This window comes from Passer montanus, unplaced genomic scaffold (genome assembly GCF_014805655.1).
Source record: "Passer montanus isolate IOZ18808 unplaced genomic scaffold, ASM1480565v1 scaffold9, whole genome shotgun sequence".
Classification (NCBI taxonomy): Eukaryota; Metazoa; Chordata; class Aves; order Passeriformes; family Passeridae; genus Passer; species Passer montanus.
The window spans coordinates 3232925-3258967 of record NW_024374367.1 but is presented as its reverse complement, the minus strand read 5'-3'; the positions used below and the strand labels follow the sequence as shown (position 1 = coordinate 3258967).

At 44.4% G+C, this 26043-nt stretch overlaps 1 protein-coding gene across 2 annotated transcripts; it reads right to left on the bottom strand.

The window, feature by feature from the left end:
* Positions 1 to 3134: 3134 nt before the first annotated feature.
* On the bottom strand, positions 3135 to 25751 carry RHOA (ras homolog family member A). 2 transcript variants are annotated; one of them, XM_039733908.1, is made up of 6 exons: positions 25648 to 25707; positions 18694 to 18823; positions 8965 to 9122; positions 6172 to 6292; positions 4827 to 4957; positions 3135 to 4404 (listed from the first exon to the last, which is right to left on the bottom strand). In XM_039733908.1, the coding sequence occupies exons 3-6, from the start codon at positions 9118 to 9120 to the stop codon at positions 4231 to 4233; spliced, it is 582 nt and encodes a 193-aa protein (XP_039589842.1). In that variant the 5' UTR covers positions 9121 to 9122; positions 18694 to 18823; positions 25648 to 25707; the 3' UTR covers positions 3135 to 4230. The 2 variants fall into 2 exon arrangements, with proteins under 2 accessions (XP_039589842.1, XP_039589841.1); XM_039733907.1 differs by lacking the exon at positions 18694 to 18823 and having other exon boundaries at positions 25648 to 25751.
* Positions 25752 to 26043: the final 292 nt, after the last annotated feature.

Below are 26043 nucleotides of genomic sequence, written 5' to 3'. Positions count from 1 at the left end.
TGGGGAGAGAAACACCTTCAGTTTGTGCTTCAGGAAGAGGAACAGGAGGGGCACCAGAAAGAGGGCCAACAAATTCTCTTCTTCAGTTCCGTATTCTTTCCACCTCATTGAGGCTGATGATGTCTACACACAGGGTTACAGCTTGGTATATCCTCACTAGATAAAGAGAAGTAGGCTCCTTTTTCAACTTCAGAGTTTGTTTTCCCCCATCCTTGACTTTTCCGTTTCTTGCCTAACTGCCTCAGTCTGTTTGCATGATGTTAGATCCTGCAGTATTGACTGCTCTGTTCCCCACAGACTGAAGGCAGCCCTCAGTGAACTGGGGTGTTTCTTGCGCTCACACCAAGCGAGTGACCAGGCTGTCCCTGCACAGGTCTTTGTGCACCACTGCCCTTCCCCAGAGCACCCTGTGCAGAGGCAGGTGGGGGTCAGGCCTTGTGGCCATGTCCCTGGGTCAGACCAACAGGGTCTGTGGAGCAGCACAGCCCTGCAGGAACAAAGAGCCAGGGCCTCAGCGCCAGTGCAGCTCTCAGGGGAAACAGAAAGCCCCTGCTGAGGCTCCTGCCAGCATCTGCGCCAAGTGAGCTCCTTTCACAACAGCCCAAGGTCAGACAGCTGCTTATCAGCCCTGGCCACCAGCCAAGGCAGCCTGGGCCCCGCGCAGGGGGATGCGCTCAGCCCCCCCGTGCTGTCTGCTCGCCTTTGTGCCTGGGAGCAGGGACTTGTCACGAAATGCCAGCTGCCACTAACAGGCACCACATAATGCTGCCTCTCTGCTCTGGGTGCCCAGGTGACTTGACTGCAGGATCTGAGGGGTTGCTTTGAGCCACTCTTGGCACCTGCCCCAATGACTGGGAACTGGAATAGTTCCAGTTCCCAGCTGTGGCAAGTTTTGGGGACTTTCCTGATTATCTTGTATCTTTGAGGACTTGCAGTGTATTGCAGCAGCAGTGGCAGCTGTGCCAAGTGTCCTGAGAGAGATCAGTGCTGGAAAACGGCTGATGAGCAGAGGCACGTGATCCATGTTTGCTCTTGAAAAAAAGACACGGTTACAGTCAGCACAGACTGCTCCTCAGCCACCCCTGGGCACAGCGAGCCACAGCTCCTGAACAGGAATTTCCCTTCAGGGTGACCTCTAGGGTGAGGCCACATCTCTGCTGCCACTTTTGACCTCAGACTGGCACCTTCACTCTTCTGTCTGGTCCCAGGGAATTACTCTGAAGTAGGGGAGTTTACTTCTGGGGCCCTGCCCTTTCCAGAGAAGCTCAGGTGAGGGCTTTCCCTTCCTTGATAAGCAAGTTTTAAGGGTACAGAATGAACTTCCCTGTTGGCTCAGAGCTATGGCCTGTGCCTGGACACATCCTGTGCAGCCTACTCAGCTGGGATGCAGGAGTGCCAGAAGCTCCAGGGGGACCAGACAGATTCAGGGGACCCCTTTTGGGCTGTGTGACAAATGACAGTTGTCCTAAAAGGTCAAAAAATTGCTGTTAAACAGCAACAGTGGTGAGTAATCAGAAGGCCACCAAACCACACCTTCTGGCCTCCTGCTTACATCATGTCCCCTCCTGGTACTGAACTCCCTCCCCTGCCCAGGGGGCTGGCACTTGGCTCCTTGCTTTTCCCCTGCCTCTTCCACAGCTCCTTGCTTGCCTGGATCACTCTCCATTAGTGCTGAGCTCATTTCCCAGGTCAGGTCTGGCCATCTGTGTCCTCAGCTCGGTTTTATTGAGAGCAAATGTGGCTTCACATTTGTCCAGAGGTGACAGATGTGGCAGAGCCCAGAGGGAGTCAGGCTGCCAGCCCTCAAAGGCAGGAAACTGACTGATAACTGAGATGATGGTGTGGGTCAGCAAAAGCTTAGTCACACTGGGCTAACAGTCACTGCTGGCTTGAAGAAGAGCAGCAGACACACAGCCACAGGCTTTGAGGAACAGCCTGACTCCAAACCCCTGCAAGAGCTGTTCTGTAACTGTGGCCACAGCAGACTGCAACCCCACAGCCCTGCAAGACTCAAAACCCCCAGATTTGCTCAACTGCAACAGCCCCTCTAAAAAGGGAACTGCAAATGAGCAACTAAACTTGTCAACAGGCCAGCAAATTAAATCCTCCTGGGCAGCCCCACAGCCAAGAACTTCCTGCTCTGTTCAACCCCGTCACCCTGCAGGGGGAGGACAAACACCCAGGAGAGGAAGGAGGGAAGGGTGGGGTGGGTGACACCACTGGGCTTGTCAGACAATTCACTCTGGGTGTCTGTGGCTGAAGAGGAAGGACAAGGACCAGAGGTACAGGGCATTCCTACGGCTGGGTCTGCTTCTCCTTTGCTGCAGGAAAAGCAATCAGGAATTGTCCACAAAAAGAAAAAAAAGTGACACAGGTGTTTTGTATGCCATTATGGGATGCAGCCAGGTGCTCAGACATGGGAGTGTCATCAGCAGCTGACTCCCTCCTACCCAGCCCAGCGAGGAGGCTCTCAGCTCAGCAGCAGCTGCTGCGAACACCAGTGTGAGCATGGAGATGCCCACTGCTGTTCCCTGGCCCTTCCTCCCCAGGAGCAGCACAATCCACTCTCCAGCACGGGTGCAGCACCGGGCCAGGAGCAGCACAATCCACTCTCCAGCACCTCACCCACACCTCGAGCCCAGCCCGTGCTGCAGGGCTTGAAGGCCTCCCTCATGCAATGCCACGGCAAATACCCTGCCTTGTGCAACCTCTGCCACTGCTCCAGCGCAGCCCGGCTGCTGCAAACCCTCACATGCTCCCACAGCAACACCGCATCTGCTCCTCCCTTCCTCCTACACAGCCTCCTCCTGCTCCTCTAGCCCCATGCTCAGGACTGGCAAATCCAACTCCAGCGATGCACTCTCGTCTCACTGAGTATCAAAGCTCTGGGAAGCTCTGCTGCTCACTGTGGGGGCCAGGTGAGATACTGCAACTCGGCTCTGCTGCAGCCTTTGGAAAGCACCACGAGCAGCAGATGGGTGGCCCTTGCTGGGAAATAAAAATAAGTATTAAAGCACTTGCAACTGCTCAGTGAATTCTCTCTCAGCTTTTATCAAAAATGCTAATAATAAATTCTAATTCAGGCTCTCAGATGCTGGGACAAAAACCCAGAGTGAGGAATACAGACACCAGGATACAGGGAGCTTAGAAAACTGCCTTTATTCTATTAGTTCTTGGAAAAATGAAAATACAGAAAGAGTTTAGTTGGCTGCAGAACAGCAAGAAGTTCACAGGTTAGGAGTCTGATCACTACATGGTAACCAAACTTACACAAAAAGTTTCTCTAGTTTGTTTTTTTTTAAGTTTTGAAACTGGGTCCAGCAATGAATTTAAGGCAACTGAACAGTTCAGAAGCTTTGAGTGTGAGCAGGCTGTCTTTTCTCATCCCTACAGCACGTTATGGAAAAAACTCCTCCTGGGTGTGCAGACCATTTATATCATTCAAATGGGTCAGACTCTTACAAATGAACAGGGGAAGAGGATCAGCTGCTTTCCACCGGACTTTATTTTCAAATACAGTTTCTTAAAAAACCCAGAACACCTTAACGCAGAGGTTACAAGTAACAGTATTAGGAAATCCAATTATACAAAAAATACTACATCTAAGCTGGGGTAAATAGATTTATTTTTGGTAACATACATTTAAACTGGCACTAATTACACAGTAACTAAAAGGTAACTAACATGAAACCACAGAACCCTCACTTTTCCTTAGCTGAATGGGACTTGGTCATTTCAGAGTGATCACGTTTTCAAATTAATGTTTTACACCAAGCCATGAAAATCAGATCTTCCTAAATGTGATAGCACTGAAGCTACTCTCAATTCCATACAGCCATGTAACGGTTGTACTCAATTAGAATAGGACGTTAGTTATAAAGTAGTTACAGACCAATCCTCTGTGTTGACAGCTTTTTCTCTTTATAGAGACAAGAAAGAAGATAGAGAATTGTCTTCAATTAGCGCCTGGCATATCCTGTGAGTGCAGAAAAGGTTTGTTAGAGGAATGTTGAGGTTAACCTTGGGTGCACAGATGAATTTGATGCAGATTGTTATAAAAATCATGGTTGGCTTCTAAATACTGGTAGCAAGATGACTCGATTTTTAAATCTCTTAAGTAAATTATAGATAATGAAAAAGGCCAGTAATCATACACTAAGATTAATAAACAGCACTTCAAAATCACTCAAGTGCAGGGTGCTGCTTTGGCCATCTTCCTCTGGCCACGCTTTATAAGAGAAGGCACCCGGACTTTTTCTTGCCACGCCGGGCTTGCAAAGCAGCTCTAGTGGCCATTTCAAACACCTCCCTCACACCGTCTTTGGTCTTTGCCGAACACTCCATGTACCCGAATGCACCAATGCGGTTTGCCATGTCCCGGCCTTCCTCGGGTTTGACAGGCTCCTGCAACAGCACAAAAGCAGCAGGTGAGAACAGCCCAAACCCACACTGCTCTTCCCCTTCCCACCCAGCTTCCCAACAAATGCAAAGGAGTTTCTGGATTAAGTACACGTGATGAACTGGTTAGTTAAAAATCCAATGCCAGAGGACACGATCAGTTTTCTGATATCTCTGAGCTTGAAAGCTGCGAGACTTTTTGAAATGAGCAAGTGACCGCCTATTTCTGATGAAGCATTTATGCAATTCTTTCCAGCCACTGCAAAAAAGCTTATGCACAAATCCCCAAATCAATGCCTCAGTCTTTGTATATAGGTGTTGATCAGACACCCACAGAAAGCAGCAGCCAGCTGTGGGTGCCTGTTTAATGCTCTGCTACACCACCACACACTTCTGCCATTTATTGTAAGACTCCGAAAGGAACCTGCCTGCTTCATTTTGGCCAGCTCTCGTCTTGTGTGCTCGTCATTCCTCAGGTCCTTCTTGTTTCCTACCAAGATGATAGGCACGTTGGGGCAGAAATGCTTCACCTCCGGGGTCCACTTCTCTGGGATGTTTTCTGAAGAAAATAAATAGAGGCATGACTGTACAAAGCCCCACTTCTGGGGAGAGTTTTATTTTAAAGCTTTTACACGCTGCCTGAGTCATGGTAACTTGATAATCCACACTGGTGTCCTTTTTTCTACTCTTCATAAGGAAGCAATAGACCTGTTCTGGTTTTACCAAAAAAAAAGACAACCCTGTCTGTGGTAATTTGAAGGCTGAAGGACATGTAACATTCTGGCTTCTCTCAGCAGCTACCTGACAAGGGTTAGCACAAGAGACTTTGAAGAACAGCATGCAGAGTTTTGGACTGGAATATTATGGAATATTTTGCTTATTTATCTCCAGAAGCTAGAGATGGGCACAATAATGAAGCTAAGTTTTATTGTTTTCCTAAAGCAACACAAAACAACCCTCTCAGCTCTCTCCTTACTGCAGCAGAACTGTTCAACACACTAATTACACATACAGAAACAAAAGCTTGGGGTAAATAATTTTCAATCTGCCACTTCTCCCTACATGCAGCAAATGAATTTGTTCTCATACAGAAGCAACCTCCTCCTCACATCTCTACATGACTTTAGTTTTTTAGTGAAAGGAGGACTTGGGGGCTTTTGAAAGCAAAACCTTGACAAATTGTGTATAGCAGGAAGTGCTGAACAGCCTAAAACATCTGGCTGTGCTTTCATAAGCTCTTAGACAGTTGAGATTCAGTGGATGTACCTGCAGGCTGCAAAACCACTTTTTATCTTCATGAAATTCCATTCAGCTTTTGAAGAGACATTCACTATTATGTAATATGGCATATTTTCTTGCTTGAAGGAACAACTCAGACAAGGGTTTTGAAGCCAGTTTTTGCACTACAGCCAAAATACCAATTCTGCAGCTGCACCTGGAGTGCTCAGGTGTGCTGGCCTCTAGATGCTGCACACCTGAAAAGCTGCCTGGTAGTTCACTGCTCCCAGGGACCCTGGCACCCAGATACTGGTGAGCAGGAAGGGGGAAAGGGAAGAGAATTTTTACAACCTGGGCAAACACAGAGTGCTGCTGCAGCTCTTGTGATGCTCAGTGTTGCTGGAGAATTCCCTAATGTCTGTAAACTGCACACTCAAACCAGCACCAATTCTGAAACTAGAAAAGCTTCCAAGGGAAAAAACATTCACAGTGCAATTTCCAAGGGGAATATATTAATATAGAGAAGTGGTTCTGATCAGTTAGAGATCTACTTACCTAAACTATCAGGACTATCAATTGAAAAACACATAAGTATAACATCAGTATCTGGGTAAGAAAGCGGTCTAAGTCGATCGTAGTCCTCCTGTCCTGCTGTATCCCACAAAGCCAACTCAACCTGCAAAATTAAGATAAGGGTTAGTCAGAGCACCAGGAAAGTTCTGATTCAGAAGCCAGGAACTCAACAAGACTGACTAAAGTATTTCAGTCAATTCACTCAAAAGGAGGAGACTACAAGTTCTCCTTTGACAGGAGAACTATTAGGAATTTTACATTCTGTAACTCCAAAAATCAACTTATTGCTGCTTTAGAGTCTTTTCTTTATACCTATGACCACTGTCAATTCTCTAAAAGGACAGAAAAGCTACCAGCAGGAAAGCAAGACAGAAGAATTGAAGGGAGTCAGCTCCAAAGGCCTGGAAAACTCTCTGACAAGCATCCCAGAAATACCAGTTTTCAGTGAAAGTAGACTAAATATATGCTTTTTAGGATTATGCACATTTTCAATGTGTTTACAGCTGGAACCTGTAGTGACTAAGAAAAGTCAAGATCATACTTATTTGTGCATGATTTTAACAAAACTGATTTGTGTGTAAAGCTTCTTGTTACTAAGATGTAAAGTACCTAATGTTCTCAATTTTTCTACTTTTGCTGGAGCTAGGTGAGAACACCCCAATAGGATTGTTCAAAGCTGTAGAAGGAATAGCTAACATTTAAAGCAAAGGACTTTAAAAACTATAATCAAGCTCTTTAGGTACATATACTCTTGCTTAAGGGTCTCTGATGAGTCTGCCTTCGCAATGGAGTGAGTGCATTCTTTAAACCCTTGCATTCAAAAATTCCAGGAAAGAAGTCCACAGCAGCTCAGATAAAGACAGATGGGCAGAACTGGAACCCAAACACGAGCCTGCATGTGCAATGCAACTGTCTGTTTAAATTGTGAAGAGACAAAGCCTTGAGTTGCACACATGTACAAAAATAATCTTCAGATTTCAGTATTTCAGTCAGAAACATTCCTCCTCTCAGAGTGACCTCTGCAACTGCAAATGTGAATTCTGTGGCAAATATTCATATTTTTAAAAAGATGCCTGTTGACAGTTCCCTCACATGACACTGGAATCAGCTCCTAAAACACCACATTTCCTACCATCACCTCTTTGCCTTCATATGACTTCTGCTAATGCTTTTCTAGGAAGACAGAGATAAATGGCTGTCAAACAGAAAAGGCTTAAGCACTGCTCTCCTACAAACTTCTGTAATCAAATTTTCTCAAGACCAAGAGCTTAGGTAAAATATATCCTCTAGTTACAAAAATAAAATCAGCTGATACTGCTCAAGCTGCTCATGCTATTTTCCTTTAGCTACTGGCTGCATCTAGCTGATAGGGCATGACTCCCTGTTCACTCATTCAGAGATGCAGAGATTCAGGCAGAAAGGAATGAGGAAGTTAGACTTGGTGATAAGAGAGAGAAATGGATATCATACATATTTCAAACAATAATCCTTAGAGTCTAAAATACAATATAGAAACTGTAGAATCTGTCACTTGGGGAAAAAACATGTCCTAATATTAGTCTAAAAGTAAATTTTCTTTTACTGATTGACATTATGGGAGAGGAAAGCTCTTTTTAGACTCAAATAGCATGAACTATCATGACTAAATCCATAAATAATCCATCCCTGCAACACTAGGAAATCAAATTCAACATAAAGTCCAAAACCAGCTCAAAAACCTCATTTTGTCCAGTCAGGATTGACAGGGAGAGATTTCAATCCATCAGTCACTGCATCTGAACTAGAATGGACTGAAAAGTATCCTGGCTGTACCTGAGCCCAGAGCAAAGGCAGTGTCACACAGGGACAAAAGAGGGAAGCTCAGACCCTGCAGTCCCACAGCACAGTCAGCTCTGTGTGGTTACAGCACCCAAACAGACACAGGCTGTGCCTGCCTGGGAGGGTTTGTAAATAGCTGAGCTTTCCAGGTGCAAAGCTCCTGCTTTGTGTGCTTCTGGAGTATCCCAGAAAGTGACAATTCTGCATGTCACCCAGCACCCTGCTGACAGAACTGCAGAGGCAACCAGGAATCAGCACCTACAGCTGCCCCTGGAGCAGGTGTCTGACATGTCTGGTACACAAAAGGACTCAAGAGGTTCCACTGATTAAAAACTGATTTTCGAAATATTTAAAACTAAAATGAAATATTTTAATAATTAGTTTACTGAAGTACAAACTGAAGATGAAGCTCAGTGAGCTGTGGCTACACTGGGGTGCTAAGAATTGTGTTCCTTCAGACAAGCAGGACAGGTGATGCTGATGTACACTAAGAAATCATCCACTTTAATCAACCTGTCTGTCATCTGTGCTCAGAAGGATGCTGTGTGTTGCCAGGAGTAGGTATGAAAAAAATCCTCTCCAGGAATTAGTCTTTGTTAATTACAATACCAGGTCCCTATTAAAACAGAGGCTCTGTTTCAAAGGCCACTAGACCCAATGCCCTCAATATCTTTGCACTGCTCCATCTCCTCCCACCTGCTGCAACATTCTACTCAGACTGACTGCATGGCTTTTAGAACCTCAGCCTGTGTACAGTTAGAAGCACCTTGTTAGACAGACACTGGATATGAGCACGTTCTAATATTTTTTAGATATTTTTTCCACAGGAACATCCTTAATATGTGGTTAGTGCTTATATTGTAAAGACATTTTAAAATATTAATTAAGTGTAGAGATGTCCATGCTATCCTGAACAAACACCAGTTTGTTCTGGCTCTTAGAGAAGGGTTCACATACCTGCTTTCCATCCACTTCAATATCTGCTACGTAATTTTCAAAGACAGTGGGAACATACACTTCAGGGAACTGGTCTTTGCTAAATACAATCAGCAGACAGGTCTTTCCACAGGCACCATCTCCCACTATAACCAGCTTTTTTCGAATGGCTGCCATAGCTGAAAAACAAAACAATGACTTGTTAATTCAAGTGTTACAGCTTTTAACCGAGATGCTAATAATTAATAAACACCAAGTCTTTAATTAATAAGACCTTTTAAATTGATTATACATGTCCATTAGAGAGACAGACATATCTGGACTTGGGTAAGTTCAGATTCCCATTCTTTTAAGAAAAAACACTCCCCAGCACTTATCAACATACTGGTGGAGCCCACTAGGTGCAAGAATAATAGAAAGGAGGGGAGATGAGCCTGGTTTAGCATTTATTGTTCTGTCCTAAAGGCTGAGATAGCAGCACCCAGAGACAAGAGTGAGTGAGCAGCACTGTCCCAGGGTACTCTCTCAGAAGTGTATTCCAGGTAATCATATACAAGATGCTTCAGTTGAAGGGCAGTAACATTTCCTTATCACACTGAGCTGTCTTAACTACAAAGTGGCAGTCAGCTGGACTGCAGCACCTGCTGCAACCACCACTCTGCAAAGGATTTTGGCAGGACACATCTGACTCCTCAACCCACTTTCCTGGGCATTAACCTGCTCCCAGGCTAACAGAGCCTGCTGTCAGCATGCAGGAAGAGAAGGGGTACTCAGAAGTGGAGACACCCATGGTGCTCCATGCAGATCTCTGCTGTGCAATTAACTGATCAATGATGAACTGATTGGTCTGTATCCGCACCACACCAATCCATGACCTGCTCATGAGCAACTCTGGCCTCAAAAAGACAGTATAAAAGCTCCAAAAGCTTTAAGGAAAGCCTGGAGCCAGGGTGGGGCCAAAGGAGATAGTTGTTTTGGATCTGGCAAAGCAAACAAAACCAGCACCACGTATGTGCCTGCTCTCTCTTTTCTCCAGGCTTTGGTCTGTGACCGATGCAGGGACAGGCCAGAGATTTAGGGAGTGACCTGCCCACTCCAGAGTGCAGTGAGGACAGACCCACAACGACTTTCTTCTCCACAACATAAAGGCACTCCAGGGGAAGCCGCTTAGTCATCCCATGGAGCTTCCTGGAAATGGAGCAAACAGCAACGCCACCACAATACCTATGACTGCATGACCAAAATAGCACAGAGGGAGCACCCTGTGAGTTAACTTTTGCCATGACAAACCCAGAACTAAGTTCTGTGAGGATGACCAGGGCTGCTGGCAAGGGGAGAAGGCCTCAGAGAAGCATAAGAGAGATTTCAAGGACACACCAAAAACATTTTATCATTTTCACCTCTTTTCTTGCCTCATGAAATCAAGTAAAAAGGTAAAACTACCACTGAAAGCAAACTTTGGTACTGTTAGGTGGTGAAGAAGCAGTGGATATTACTGAGAAATTCTGTACTTCTGCTCCAGGTACAGAGAACATTTCAGGTACCATTTCAACGCACCCAGCAGCAAGGGTCAAGGACAGCCTTGTCAGACACCACTGCTCAAGTGATCCAAATCCATGTCTAAAGTGAGTTTCTTTCACCTTGCAAATATATATGTATACAAGTTAAAGTTATTTACCTTAGGGACTTGGGATTATTTTTACATTTGTGGATGATTTTAAATGATCCAAGCCCTACAAAATTTTTCTTGCTGTTGTTTTTAGATGATTTTGAATACTTTCTAGCAATGGTACTAATTGAATTTTACAGAACTGGAAATTATCTGTCCTCTGTACAAACTCAAGAACAACTACTTGTAACTTCTATTTAATGTCAGTTTTGGCTAGTCTGCCCTTCAAGTCCTACAAAACCTCTGAAGTAATTTACTCATGTGCTCCACAACATTTACAATGAGAAAACTTCCCTCAGTGTGTACCCTCGCCCTTCTTTGATGTAATATAAGCCCGTTACTGTTTATGCTGTTTCTCATGGCCATAAAGAACGGGATTATTCCCTTTCCTCAGTGCAGTTGAGAATACTTGCCTTCATTAGTCTTCTCTTCAGGCAAAACAATGCCAATTTATTCAAGCCTTCTCTGTAAATCATATTTCCTCTACTTTCCTATTGCACCCTTCTGGGCAGAGCCCAACTGGCACAAATTTACCCAAGTGTGGAGCCCAAAAGCTGAATCCAGTATTTCTCCTAGGGCTCTGTGAAGAGTGCTCAGAGCTGAAGGATTAATTTCATTTATCTTCTGGGACACCCTGCTTAAACACCAATCTGGAATTGTGTTTCTTTTTCTTTCTTATTCCCCTTCCTTGAAGACAACACTGTTGATACAGTCAGCTTTTAATTCCTGATAGCTCACAGACTTGTTTTCATCCAGATGTCTCTACAGTGAGTAGTTCTCTCTTCACACAGCTGAATAACCACTGCCACACTTTTGTTTATCCTTACAGTGACTGATGGTTTATTCCACCTTCAGGTTCTAGCTCTGTCCTTCAGTTTAATCATGGTCTGTTGGATGCAAGTTTAATAGCAGTGATTCCCAGATAATTATCTAGGCCATTGATGAAACCACCCTGGAGACACAGTGGGTGGCTGACATAACCTGTCCCTCCTTGCCATCCTCCCTCCTTCTCCCTTCTGTGCTGGTGGCTGGGACTGGCCTGGATGCCTTGAGTTCCCTGCAGTATCACCCAGGGCAGGTGACCTTTTGGCATCACCTACAGATAACTGTATTTTTCAATGGAGTATCAGAGCAACTCTATCTTCTTCTAAATACTTCCATCACTCAGATTATTTTTTAAGTGTTCCTTGCCAGTTAAATTTTATGCTTTGGTCTTCTACATTCCTATGCCTCAGGTTTACAAGGTAACTACATTATGTCAAAAAAACTCCACAGATCCATTATTTAATGTAGATCTTTCTATAAATCCTTCCCCAAAATAGCTTGAAAAATTTATGGATATATATATATCAAAATTATTTCAGGAGCTTAATTTTATCTCCTCAGTATCTTTTTCCTGAGAAAAGCCTAACATGAAGCTGCCTGCCTGAATGCTTCCTGAGATGTGTTGACATTATTTGGACCCAAGATGCCCTTCAGCAGTGTGTGCTCAACCACTTCCTTCCCACTGCTCAGGACCCGCCCCATGAGGCTCTCCTGCTCACAGCTCTGTGCAGGACTGTCACCAGGACAGATCAAACCTGCCCAACAGTCCCCTCCATCTAATACATTCAAAATCCAGGGAATTAAAATTCCTTCAACATCAGCTTCTAGAGGATCCTTCTGGACCATCGCAAAAAGCCTCAACCACATTATCATTTTTTGGTGACCCATGGCATCCTAGTATTTTTTACTTTAGTTTCACCTTCCACAGCATTACCACAAAACAATTCCTTCTAGAACAAGTGTGTTGTATAAAATTCAATTCAGGAGGCAAAGATCACCACTTAAAATCTCCGATTTTTAGAAGCAGCTCAGATTATAAATGCTGGGTAGATATAAACACCTCAGGATGTCAGCTCTGATCACAGACAGACACCTCCACCCACCTCGGAAGGAAGTCACCAAACATCACAACCACTTCTTTCAACTTATCATTATCAATGAACCATAGAATGGTTTGCGTTGGAAGGAATCTCCAAGATCACATGATTCTAACCCCTGTCATGGGCAGGGACACCTTTCACTAGACCAAGTTGCTCAAAGCCTCATCCAACCTTGGACACTTTCTAATTTATGAATTCCTTGAATTTCCTAATTTAGAGGATTCAGTGCACAGATCAGCATATTTCAGCTAGTTATTTTTAGCTAAAATAAATACATTCCAGCTGTAAGTGGTTGTCAGGTCTGGCAAAGATTCAGAACAACAACATCTTGGTAGCACAATAGAGAAAAAAATGGATTGTTAGAATGGAGCTGCATCTTAGTGGTGCGTGTTGCAAGGACAACACTAACAGCATTCACAGCAGCTGGGTCTTTCTGGTGCATTCTGACATGCTCTGGTTTTCTTCATCAAGTATTCTAAAACATGGAAATCCATCAAATTTGTATCAGCTGTATGTGGGAATCAAAGCACTTTGTTGGCCTAAAGAGTTTCATTTAAGATGCATATTACAAACAATTTACTATTTGTACCAGCACAGCTTTTCACCAGTGCCTACATCTACAGCTAAAAAACCTCTATGAACTACCTGAGAGGGTTTAACAAACAGACCAAACCCAACTACTACTGCCTCACTGTAACTGAACAAAAGTACATTCATCCTTTTACACAACACAGAGAGCAGGGAGAATCCAATAAACCCAGAAAGCTGCTGGAACTGCATCACTGATGATGCACGCAGAACACTCAGCAAGAAATAATTTATCCCAATTAGTGTAGCAGAATGGCTGCAGAGATCTTCTAGGAGAACCTGTGCTGTCTTCTGCAGCAAGGCAAGAGATCTGCAGTTTTTCCTCCTCTTAAATGAACCACTCTTCCCACCTTTGCATTTACAGGATTCTCAAAACCAGCTAGTCTGCTAGATTCAAAGTGGAAACTCTCACAACATGACTCAAGTGACTCATCTGAATGGAAGAGATTCAATTATGACATTTCCCCAGCCTCAGCCTGTGTCTTTCACAGGTATTACAGGAGCTTTAGACATCATTTGCTCAACCCCACTAACATCACAGGAGGTTACAACACAAGGAGCTCCTGTTTGCAGAGTTGCCACACTAATATTCCTGTTACAGGAGGCTGCTGTTTCTAAGTGCAGTGAGGCTCCAAGACTCCTGCAGCATAAAGCCCTGCTTGTTAAGGGAGTCCACCAAATACTCCAGAAGAATTAGAAATGGGGAAAATATTTTTTTCCATGTTTTAAACCTACTCCCCCCAAGCAATACTCTTTACTGCAAGGGAATTTGCCTCTTCAGCATGCTATTTATTTTTCCAAGGAGCAACATTTCTAGTGCCACCTCTCTGGCAGGTCCCAAGGCCACACAGCATGAGTGAGGACTGTGGACACACTGTTGACATTATGAAGTTGGATAGGCTGACAACAAACATGCCAGGTTTGTCTGTCTCTCTGGATCTCATCCTGGAGAATGTAACTGATGGAAGAAACAGCCCTTTACCATCACAGAGGTATCAAAACCATATTTAACTTCAATTACCAATTAACTATTAGTAACTTTATGTTGCCTGCTATGCTATACTGGCAGATCCTTTGCACAATGCAGAATTTTGAAAAATAAATAAAATTTCTGGATTATTACATGTCAGCAAGAACTCAGCAGAAGCAGTTCAGAAGCAATTCAGCATGCAGTAAGGATGCTGCAGGAGATGGGGGGAGAACATCCTTTAAATTCTTTCCCACCTAATCTTGCTGAAGTCCTTAAGACCAAAATGTTGGAAGGTAAAGGTTTTGAAATCTTAGAAAGACTGCCTTGCTGCTGACTCCTCTACACAGTACTGAAGCAGTTTGCTGCTGGGTGAATTACAGCCTGGCTCTCTTCTCACTTGCTTTATTTCCCTTCATGCAGTCAACCCTGCCCTGAGCAGCAGGAGGAACAAGAGCCAGAAGAAGAAACCCTGCTCAAGTGTCTCCCACCCTGACCAGTGAGGCCCTGCCCTCTACCTACCACAGGGAAGAACTGACTCTGTCCCAGTCCCTCAACTGCTTCTGCCTCAGCACCTGCATTTACTCTTGAAATATACTCAATTTTGTTCAAGTGTGAGGTGGATGAAGAAAGAGTTTTCCCCAAAGACTCCAGAGATCAAGAGGGGATGAGCAGGCTTTTCTCAGTTGTCTTCTGGCCATTTAGCAAGGTCGGGCATTAACACTGAGAACTAGCAAAGCAGTTTGGAGTCCAAAGTAGATCAGCCCCAAAGCAAACAGGTCTGATTTTAGAGCAGCTGTGTACAGTGAAGAAAGAGAGTGAACAAAGAGCATCTGAGTGGGTGAAGTGGGCTAAAGACTATGACCAGGGATGGGGTCAGGCAAACAGGCCAGGAGGAGAACAGCAGAAGGATGTAACCTCTCCTCTAGAACAGAATCCAGGATGCCCACATCTCCAACAGCAGGCAATCTCAAGCTTCTCAATCTTCTCCTCCACTAAAGTCCCAATGGAGAATGCCAGCAACTATAATCCTTTTTTGCTGCTCACTTCTCATTAGTGAAAGCACATATAAACAAATACCAGAAATACTGCAGCTTGCTGCTGCAATGCTAATCCTGCTACCTTAAATCAGCTTCATTCAGCATATGTAAGCCTGTGTGTGCTATCTTGCCATTTTTCCCCACATAACCAACACAGGATGGCCCTGCTCTTCCACAGCAATAGTTGGGAAGTAAAAGAAACTGTGACCCCTATTCACCTCTTAGAGGATCTGCAAACTGGGAAGTCAACAGCCTTGGGATTGAAATAAAACTAATAAAAAAATTATGGAAAAATGTGACTCAGTCACATAAAGGAGTCACAGATACAGCCCATGTTTCTGCTCCAGAGTTCCTAAAAGATCCTGGAATCCATACATACCCCAAAACATGAGGTAAGAGACCACTCATTTATTGTCTGAACTGATCACTACAGCTACACTGACAGTCAAGGCAGACACACTGAGCTCAGAGTGATCTGCTCTTTTGACACCATGAACAACCTGAAATCAAGCATTACTGGGATGGAACCCCAGTTCAATTCCAAGCCACCAGAATCAAAACACTAAAAACATGAATATTGTCACCTCTATCAAGGGGGTAGTCAATACATTTTATTGTAATGGTTGAGATTTTCTTAATTCTGTGCAAGTTTGCCTGTGGACACTTCCACTCATAAACCAAAAAGCCACATTATTTAAAGTGTTGCTAACAAGGCCTTTGAGAAATAGCTATATTTATATTCCTTACTGCAGCCAGTACATAAAGCAGTTTGACAGTACTGCAAAACAGACCTATTTCTAACTACAGCACTATGTGGGAGCAGTTGGTGAGAAAAAGCGATCTGCTGGGGCTTTTTGGGAGGGTTACATATGAAATCTAACACTTGAAAAAAGTTCCAAAGGTTGCAAAGAACAGGGCAGGCTACTGATATTGCACATTAAATTTAACCCACAGAGAAATTGAATTTTTCTGTTGTAAGACTGAAGTACAATTGAAAAACTGACACAGAAGGTCAGCATAGTATCCAATGGGATTAAACTGAACACAGGTCCTTTGGGAAGGTCTTTGGACAAGGCAAGCTGCATGTTCAGCTTTCTGATAACAGTTCATTCAGCCTACATCAACCAGGCTCAAGTCTGGCATGTTTTACTAGCTTGGAAAAACAGAGCTGTACATTTCCAGAGCCAGCTTTAAATCAGGAGCAGCGTAGCTGTGTTCATCCCCAGCTAATAAACCTCCCCAGGTCTCAGCTACCTCCACAAATAACCAGCTCAAGCCTCTTTGTACTACATCACCAGAACTGGGAACAGGGTCAGCTTAACTGCATTAGGTCTTAGCAACACCAGTTGCCAGCCCCAGTGAACCCTTAATGACTGATTAATTTTATACAGTCATTAAGAGTTATCCAAAAGTACACAATAGGTGTTTAATAGGCACGGGCATACAGTGCATCCTCACTAAGGCACAGAGTGTTGTTCATGCTGCCTCTGCAATGGTGATGGGGCAGGAGATTCCTCATGCAGGCTAAATCCTGCCAGTGCAATGTTTTGGAGGAAACCTGAATCAGCTGTCAGCACTAGATCCGTGCTGAGTGTCATGTGGACACAGCACGTCTAATCTGAGATATCATGTGAAGACTCAAAGTAGGATTCATCCTATCAAATTACAGCCTTTGCCCTTGCCTTCCTCTTCAAGAAAAACCCTGTGTGACAACACACGATTTATCTTCCTCTCAGAGAAGTAAATTGTTTTGGATTCTAATAAATTTGCTTGAAAACATTTTGCTTTGCTCTCCTTCCCTGTACTGAGCCCCTGCCCGTGCTTTACAGGAACGAGCCTCAGCACTGCCAAGGGCTCCCAGGAACACACAAACTACCTTCTGTTAAAACACCCAAAGCATGACCTGTGCAACCCTCTACACCCAGCACTGTGTCCCACAAGCAGCTCCAACATGGACACTTGACCACTGGACCAACTTGTTTCTGCACCTAAACTTACACCTAGAGACTCACAGACCATCTGTTACTGCAGGTCTACACACATGGAAATAGGGACATGGACTTAGGATTAGGTCTCTCCACCTCAGTGCCTGGCATTTCAGATAAACTCAGGACTAGATTCTTGCATTAAAGAGGAAAAATGAGCAAGAAGCTTCTCCCTGCATGCTCGCTAGCCTTCAGCTCAGGAGTTTCTTGGGTCAGATGTGGTTCCCATGAATTTGGTAACCTCAAACAGATTTCTCCTCCATGAGCTTGTCCAGACTCCCTTTGAACCCATGTAAACTTCCAGCACACACAACATCCTGTGGAGGGAGTTCCCACAACTTAATTACACATTGTCTAAAGCCACTTCCTTCAAATTCAAGATTGTCCCTATTAGTTTCTTTTACTGCCTCCTAATTCCGAAATGGAAAGGGAGTGAACAATTTGCCTCCGCTCACTCTCTTCCTGCTGCTCACATAACAGCCTTTCCAGACTGGAGCACCCTAACACAGAGCTGGTCGGTTTTTTTGGGTTTTTTTTAATTACCTTTACACCTTTGACAGTAGTGACTGTCTATTCCTGGCATAAACCCTGGTGGAGGTGTCATCTGCCCATCCCACATTGTCCATCCCAGCTCCAAATGCCCCAGGGCTGCTGCAGCACAGCTCCAGGAGAGGAGCCTCAAACCCATTCACTCAGAACCAGAGAACCACACCCTGAGATGCGTTTCAAGTGCAAACAAGCCACTGCTTGGTCATTCCCCAGTACATTTCACCCCGTGTATTAATTCAAGTGCAGATCATCCTGACTTCAAAATAGCAGTAACAGAGAATCCCATACCATGCTTCTCACTCCAGCAGTCAATTACATTTTCTGCATTATCATGAGGTTTTCCTTGTCACTTCCTCACTTCTTCAGCCTCTGCAGATTTCCCATTACTCGCATTTTGCATTTCTTCCTGGTGACCACTCAAAAACACAGCCCAAGAGTCCAACTCCTTCATGTTCTCACTACACACAGACTCACTTGAGCCTCCACTTGCCTTTCACAGTTGCCCTCTTTCTACTAAATGTAATATGAACCATATTGATTTTGTTCTGGAATCTTTTCTCACTGCAAATGACACGCAATTACTGTCAAGTACTAACCGTACTTGAAGGCCAAGATGAACACTTGCACTTAAGAACCAAACTAAAACAATTAACACCTCTTGTTCGTATTTCCCCCAGTCCAGATTGAGTGACACTGCCTTAATTCTTTTCTGAACACTTTGTTACTTATTCCATTATTGTATCTGGGATTGATGTCTTCGTCTGATGGGATTACAATCATTAAGACTGTCCTACTTTTCTTTATTATTACTGCATATTAGCATTCTTTCAAACTCAAACTGTGCAGTATATAAAGAGCTTTCTGGAAAAAAAATTACATTGCCCCCCTTAATTTTCAGGCCAGAGACTTTCAAACATATATCAAAATATATATCAAAAAGAGGTGTCAATTACCAAGTCTGGTCAGATTAGGTGTGTAATATCATTCAACCTTTTTTTTCTTTAACTTAATGAGATAATCAGAATACCTGATTACACGGAAGTTCTCTGTGTATAGATAAATAATTGCCAAAAGATAGGAAACCAGGCAGAAGGAAATGCTCAGCGCTCTCACAAAAACACCCGTGGAACCTGCACAGCTCAACGTTCATAAATGACCTGAAAAAGCGAAGAAAAATAGCTATACAACAAAATTTACCAGTGATGTCAAGATGTAGAGGTAATAAAGGCAAGGGCTAACTGTGATGGATTTCAGAACTTTAACAGGCTCTGTGCCTTGGCAATAAAATTTGAAAGAGAGAAATGTGAAGTGATATGCAATATAAAAACCAGATTCAATTTTCTATACAAACTGATGAACTGGGAGCTGATCGCTGCTACTCAAGGACAGTATTCAAAGGTTATACAGCTAATTCCTTTAAAATAAAAGCTCAGTACTCCGAAGTGCCACAATTTTAAAGATCCCAGTATTAAGAACTAGGAGAAAAGGAACAAACCAGAAACCATTAAGATGATGTTGGAATCCATCGCATGACTGCATCTTCTGATGTGTGCAGCTGTGATCCTCCCATGTCAAAAGGCTATAAATGAACTGGAAATGACTCAGAGCAGGGCACACGGATGATTAAACTACACAGCAGTGACCATATGAGGAACAACTGCAGCAGAACTGGAAAAAGGACAGTCTGGAAGAGACACAACCACAAAGAAAACAACTGGATGCTTCTCTCAGACCCTAAAGAGCAGTGAGCAACGCTGGGGCCTGAAACAAGGACAAGAGCAAACGGGACGAGCCAGCACGAAAGCAAAGGCAGGCAGGCCTCCCAGCAGGACACATGGCAAGGCCTCACCACACTTCAACTTTTTAGATCCATAATTTCAAAGTTATTTGAGCTCCTTTTTCCTCCCAGTTACTTTCCACAATTTTGAGCTTCTGTTTTCTATTTTCTGTGTTCACTTACTACTTTTCTCTTATTTCATCTGTAGGGCTTTCTCACACTGTTTTTTAAGCGTGAACAAAACAGATGCCTTCATTTCCTTTCCAAGCCAGGTTATTTAATTCACATTCAGCACTTGGTAGGAGAAAAACACTGCAAAAGAAGGTTCCTGAAGGACCTTTTTTAAGCATGTTTAAATAATTTTTTTTTAAAACTAAACCAGCAAAATGTGAAAGCAAAACTCTGTCTTAACATTGTCAATGTGCATCCTGTTTTGTTAACACCAAACTTAGCAGGGTGCTCCTGATCAATTGCCTGCAAAGGTCACTCCAACACTGTGCACCTCACTATTGGTACATAATTAGTAAATTAACACTATTTCAGAACCCAGGGAAGAAGACGAATTTGAGCATTTCTCCCTTGTCTTCCTCTACCATGACAAGTCCCTCTCCAAGGCTGAAGGCAAAGTTTGGATTTTGGGGGCAGAAAGAAGGATTCTGTCCTCAGGATCTGTGGCTGCTGTTGCTGTCCTTGCCCCCCCACAGAACATTCTTGCTCATTTGCCCCCACTGACTCCATCTTTGGTATCTGCAGGCACAACAACTTACGAGAGCACTTCTCTTATGCAATACTGAGTCCCAAGATTACTTTGCACAAAATGAGATTAGGGCTTAATATTGAGGTAATTATAGTAGATCTGTGGATTTCCATGTGTGTAATCTGCAAAACGCTTTGCATTTCAGCCAGTTTTTTTCTTGGTGTCCTCTTCTCAGACACTCCTGCATGTCAGATGGGATGTGGGGCACCTCACACTGAGCAAGGCAGGCTTCTGCTTGGGTGTGGTGGCTCTGACTTCAGGTGCCAGCAGTAAAGCACATATGGACAGGAAAAACTAACACTAACTTCTCCAGACAGCCATCTACTTGTACCACAGCTGACACTCACCTGTGTTCCTTCCTCCTCTTCTCCCACCAAAAGACATCTGCTGAAACTGCCCCGGTTCAGATCAAACACCCTCAAGCCCAACACTGCCTAACACGTGCAGGTATCTCACACAGAGTAAAACAAGGAGCAAATGCACTGATACCACCACAAGTGTATTTTCTCAGTTGACAGCTTGGGAGCAATTATTTATTTTTATTCTTTATGCTCAACAGCCCAACATTTGACAGTGCTTTCTCCTCTCATTCCACCTGTTTGGTTCTGAAGCCACGTAAATCATTGTCATTCAAAGCACTCTGTGGCCCTGCATTCTGCGGTCTCAGTGCAGACTGAGGGAGAGGCTCCATCAGTTTTGATCTAGACCAGACTGCTTGGTCATGTCTTTGCCAAGCTGAGGAGTTCAAATCTTTTTAAGCATCCCTTGTATGGAATCCATTCCTTATCTCTGATCACTATTTTCAGCCTCATCTTTGCTTTTCCAGTTGCAAAGTATCTCAAAGCACATCTTTCTTTGTGCCACCCTGCTGTAATCACTGTGTTGAGGACTAAAAGCCATTATGATATCCCTGTTTTCCTTTTTTTTATGCCTTTCCCAAAACCCCTCCTACAAACTCCTATGATCACTATTGAACACTAAACTTCCATTTTCACAGAAATAGGGCAAGCTCTTCCTTTTAAGGGGCAATAATTAAATTTCACCCCATCAGTGCATAAACAAATTAAGACTACCCCCCATTTTGTATTTATCTGGAACAAATTTAATTTGGCATTTTGCTGCCTGTAATTCAGTGTTAGAAGGACAAGCTGCAATTCCTCCTAATTAGCTCTGGTCTTTTCTTCCCTTCTCCCTCAATACTTTTCTCACCAGATCATTTATGAATATGCTGAACAGGAAAGATTTAACGTAGATCCTTCTTCTTTTCTTGTTCCAAACTTTCCTTCTCTGTGCTTCTGGAGCCATTCAAAACCTCCAGCAGTTATGAGCGGCACCATTTCCTCTGCAAAAGCCACACTGGCTTTCTGCTATGCTAAGTTACTGGTCCATCTGGTTAGCTTTTTTTTGTCTTCTACTTTTTAAAAAGGCACTGAACTGTGATATCCTGCTGAACTATCTTTAAGAACTGCTACCACATAAATCCTCTTCTATTTCTGTGGCTTCAAGGTATTGAGAAGTTACACAGTGTAATTAGTAATTCGGTCATTTCAGGCCCGAGTTTCCTTTGGAACCCTTGGGCAAGCACCATCTGGTCTTGGCATCTTCTAACTGTATTTATTACTTTGCTCTATAAATTACTTTGCTGACAATTCAAGCAGAGACAGATCTTCCAATGAGTCCTGCTCTCCATAAAGAGAGTATCTGGCACATGGAACCTCTTCGGACTCCTGGACTCCTCCACGGGAAACAGGAATAAGTCATCTTCCTACTCATGGCTTCATCATCAAATATTTCTTTCACTTTTCCATCTACTGGCCCTCCAGAATGCTGAACCCTTCTTGTCTCTGATTAACTTGGAATTTTTTTTTTCTTTTTAGTATGATGTTTCTCAGAGACTCTCTGGCAGGTCCTTGTATTTTTCATTTGACTTGCCAGACTTCACGTTCTTATTTACTTTTCTGGTCAACTTCTTGACTTAAACTTTCTGAAGGCTGTATTCTTATTTCTAATACTTTCTTTATCCCAAACTGCATGCTCATTCTCATCTGTCAACATTCCATGGTATAATTTAAAATCCTCCCAACAACATTTTCAAGTGCAGAAGCCTAGTTCTGCTGTGGTTTATATGGAACCCAGCCTTTCCAAACAGCTCTTGGACTGAGGTTCAAAAAACGAGCCAATTCACTTGGTCAGCACCCAGTCAAGATCCCACTGTGAGACAGCCTTCTCACTTCACACAATTTCAACAGAGCAGACGGGAGGTGAAGAATAAAGAGCCTCCAGGTGTAAAATATAAGAAAAATGACATGCTAGCAAAGAATGCAAACAGAGATAACTGGTACTTGGACAGCTGCTAGTTCTTTCAAATCACTGACACATGCAAAGGTAATCTTCCTTAAAACTGTGAGGATGAGGAGGAGGAATCCCTTTGTACACATTCACACAAGCAACCTGCTCCAAATGTGACAGTTCAGGCCAGGTGAGACAGAACTATTTATGGTTGCAAAACACTGCTAATTAACTGAGCAAAGAGACTGAATTGAGCTCTGTTTCTGATTAAAAAACAACAATAAAAAAGCAAGCAGAAAACCCACAACTGTCAGAGCCTGAGGAAAGCAAAACCTCTTATTTGGTGTACTGCCCAATTTTACTGGGTATACTTGTGACTCTCCATCTGTTTGTTTTACAAGGGACCTTGGTCATGAAAAGTGGTCAGAGAAAGACAGCAAACCTTCTTCTGATTAGTTTAATTAGATGATTCACTTAGGAAGGACTGGCTGTTAGTTGTGTGGATGGCAAATATCTTAATTAAAAGGTGGTCTATAGATATTTTAGTTCAACTTTTATAGTCTCTAATGTCCTTTCCAAATGAAAATATGGTGATAGGAAAAGGACAGAAGTGAGGAGGGACAGGGCACTGTCACTCTACCAACTCCAATTAGCTTTTGTTACTTTATTCACTGGTCAGAATGAGTGGAACAGATCCCACCAAGACCAGAAGGCACCCAGACACCAAACAGTAGTGTAAAAGTAGTAGTAACTTAACCAGTGTACCACAGACAGTATTTTGGGATATTTTTGCTTATTTTTGAGATTTACCAAAAAGTAATAAGCAACTACCTCTTTTTATTTAGCTACCCCCTATTTATAGCAGGAGAGGAATTATACCAAAAGGCAAGGAGCAGAGGATTTTCATCATGCACTCAGGTGTGTGCAGGTGCACAGCTGCACCCTGGGGATGGAATGAAAGTCAGCTGCCATTTGGTGCATTTATCTTGCATTGCACTGTTCTCTGTCACAGTTTCACCCTTATTAGGTGTTTTACTAGGGCAAGCTCATCATGGATTAATTTAAGATTTCAAGGGCACACTTGCTGTACTTTGCCAACATGTTAACTTCCTCAAATTCACCCAATTCTCCTCCACATTAGTTCAAACTGCATTTAAAGACACATTGTAAGGAAACAGAGCAGAACAAGAGAGAGATGAGATTTAGGATTGAAGGTAAAAGATGGTGGCTGAGTGGAGACTTGGAAAGAACCTGATGATACCACAGCAGCAGGGAGTGAAATGTTAGAGAAACTGAGAAGGTACACTTGGCTAATGAAAAGGTAGCCGAGGTCAGAAATACCTAGCACAGAGCAGACACATGGTGTGAAGAGGAGCCCACAGGGCTCTGGGCAACTTAAATACACTGAGAGAAAAAGATTAAGTGTAACAACCAGAAAAACCAAGAGTTACTATCGGAAAGATGACGATACTTCCAAGACCCCTCCAAAACGTTTTCATTTGGAATTTGCTTATCTGAAGAGCCATCCCCAGTCCTACATCCTGGTGGCAGCTAAGATCATTTAGGATGTTTTTACTGTCAATTCCTGGCTCGGAGAACTCCCCGCCTCTGGCGCTTGGCTGCTGTGGCACTGGGCCAGAGCCTGAGCCTGGTGAACGAGGAGGGATAACATGAGAGCTGCTCAGCTCTGCTCTGCTGGGACTGAATTTATTTTGCCCCTTGTGTGACAGTGCATTCACATCTTGAAAAATTGTTTTTGAGAAAAACACGTATTTTAGTGTTAAATGATACAAATCACCCAAATTTATGGGTGATTGTACAAATCATACAAATTTATGTCAAACATTTATGCTGAATATGCTGTTAAACACTCCAATGAACTAATTAAAGTGAAAGAAGGCTAAAGTTTTTCTTTTTTTTAAACATGCAGCCTTGGTCCAAATCAGTGCCAGAATTAGATTCTGTATATTTGAACGAGAAATGCCAGTGCTGTGTGGCTGGAGAGCTGAATAAGACCAGAGCAGGGCAGGAAGGAAGCACACATGTATCACAAGAGCCTTCAACAGCAAGCAAATATTTTCACAATCTTTTCAGGGAAGGAAAGGCTTAATATTTCCATACTGGGAAGAAAATCCCCAAATAAAGCCATCAGAGAACCTAATATTTTGAGTCACAAACAGTATTTAGGGCACATAAAGCTAACTTGTGAGATTTCTGAGATAAAAAGAAGATCAACATGAAGTCTGCTTCTGGAAGAAGTTCGCCATTTCAAAGTCACACAGATGGCAGAATTGACACTTAGGCTAAACTCTGGAGCAGGGGAAAAAGGCAACAACAAACTTAACATGACCTAGGGAGGTCTTAGTGTTTAATTTTCTCCAAATACTGTATCACACAGAGAAAAGTGGGTGGGAACCACTGCTCCTGAGGGGTTCCCTGCAACAAACAGGTGAACTGTACCAGGAGAGAAACAAAAGCTGGATATGAGGCAGCAACTAAAAACAAACAAACCCCCGTTCCAGACACCTCTTAAAGGGATATCAAAGTAGATGTGGGATCACTGGACTGGGAACAATGCTTCATCTGAGTAACAACCAACTCTCCAGACCTCTGGGAGAAGTTTTTGGGTCTTATTTTTAAAACCCAAACAGCAGTCTGGAGGTTCCTCTGGCCCTCGAAGGAATGGGTTTCCTGGCACAAAAGGTTCATGCAGGGTGTCGTTTACCAGCGGGCAGCTCCAGCCCAGGTGAGGCTGCCGGGGCTCCGCTCGTGTCAAACCACCCGCGGCGCTTCCCGGCCTGCTGCAGCCGCCCCACCGAAAAAACACCGCCCAAACTTTCCAGTTTCGCTCCAAAGGCCGATTCCTCCCCCAGATAAAAGTTCAACGGCGCACAAATCCCCGGCAAGCCTCCCGCGGGCGCCCCGGCGCGGCCCCGCCCTCCCCTCCCCCGCTCCCGCCGCCCGGAAAAGGCCCCGTTACCGGCCCCGGGAACTCGCGGAGGAGCCTCTCCCGCCGGCCCTCCCCTTTTGTGCGCGGCGGTGGCGGCGAGAGGCCCGGCCGGGCCCGGCCGCCCCCGGGAAGGGGGGAGGGGAGAAGAGAAGCCGGCGATCCGCTCCCCCCTCCCGCGCCCCCCGGTCGGCCGAGAGCCCCCCGGTACCTGCGGCCTGCGCTGGTCCGGCTCCCGCCGCCTCCTGCTCCACAGGCCCGAGCGCGAGCGGCGGCCGCGCGCGGCCGCCCGCCCCGCGGCCAATCGGCGCGGCCGCGCGCGGGGGCTGCCGGGAAGGGGCGCTATAAAAGCGCCGGTGCTATTTACGCCGCGCCAGTTGGGGCGGTGGAGCGCGTGTTGTTGTGTGAGGCCTCTGGGGGAGCTGCCGGCCTCTCTGAGGCCTTCTCCGTGCTTAGCTTGTGTGGAGCAATCCGTGCTGGGCACGGCCCCTCCGCGCCTACTGCGGGAAAGGCGGCTGTGGAGGGGCCCTGAAGCGCGGTGCCCAGTTTGGCTGTGGGTGGTTCGTTTACCCTTTCTTCCGGTAGAGTCACACCTCAAGTCCTGTGT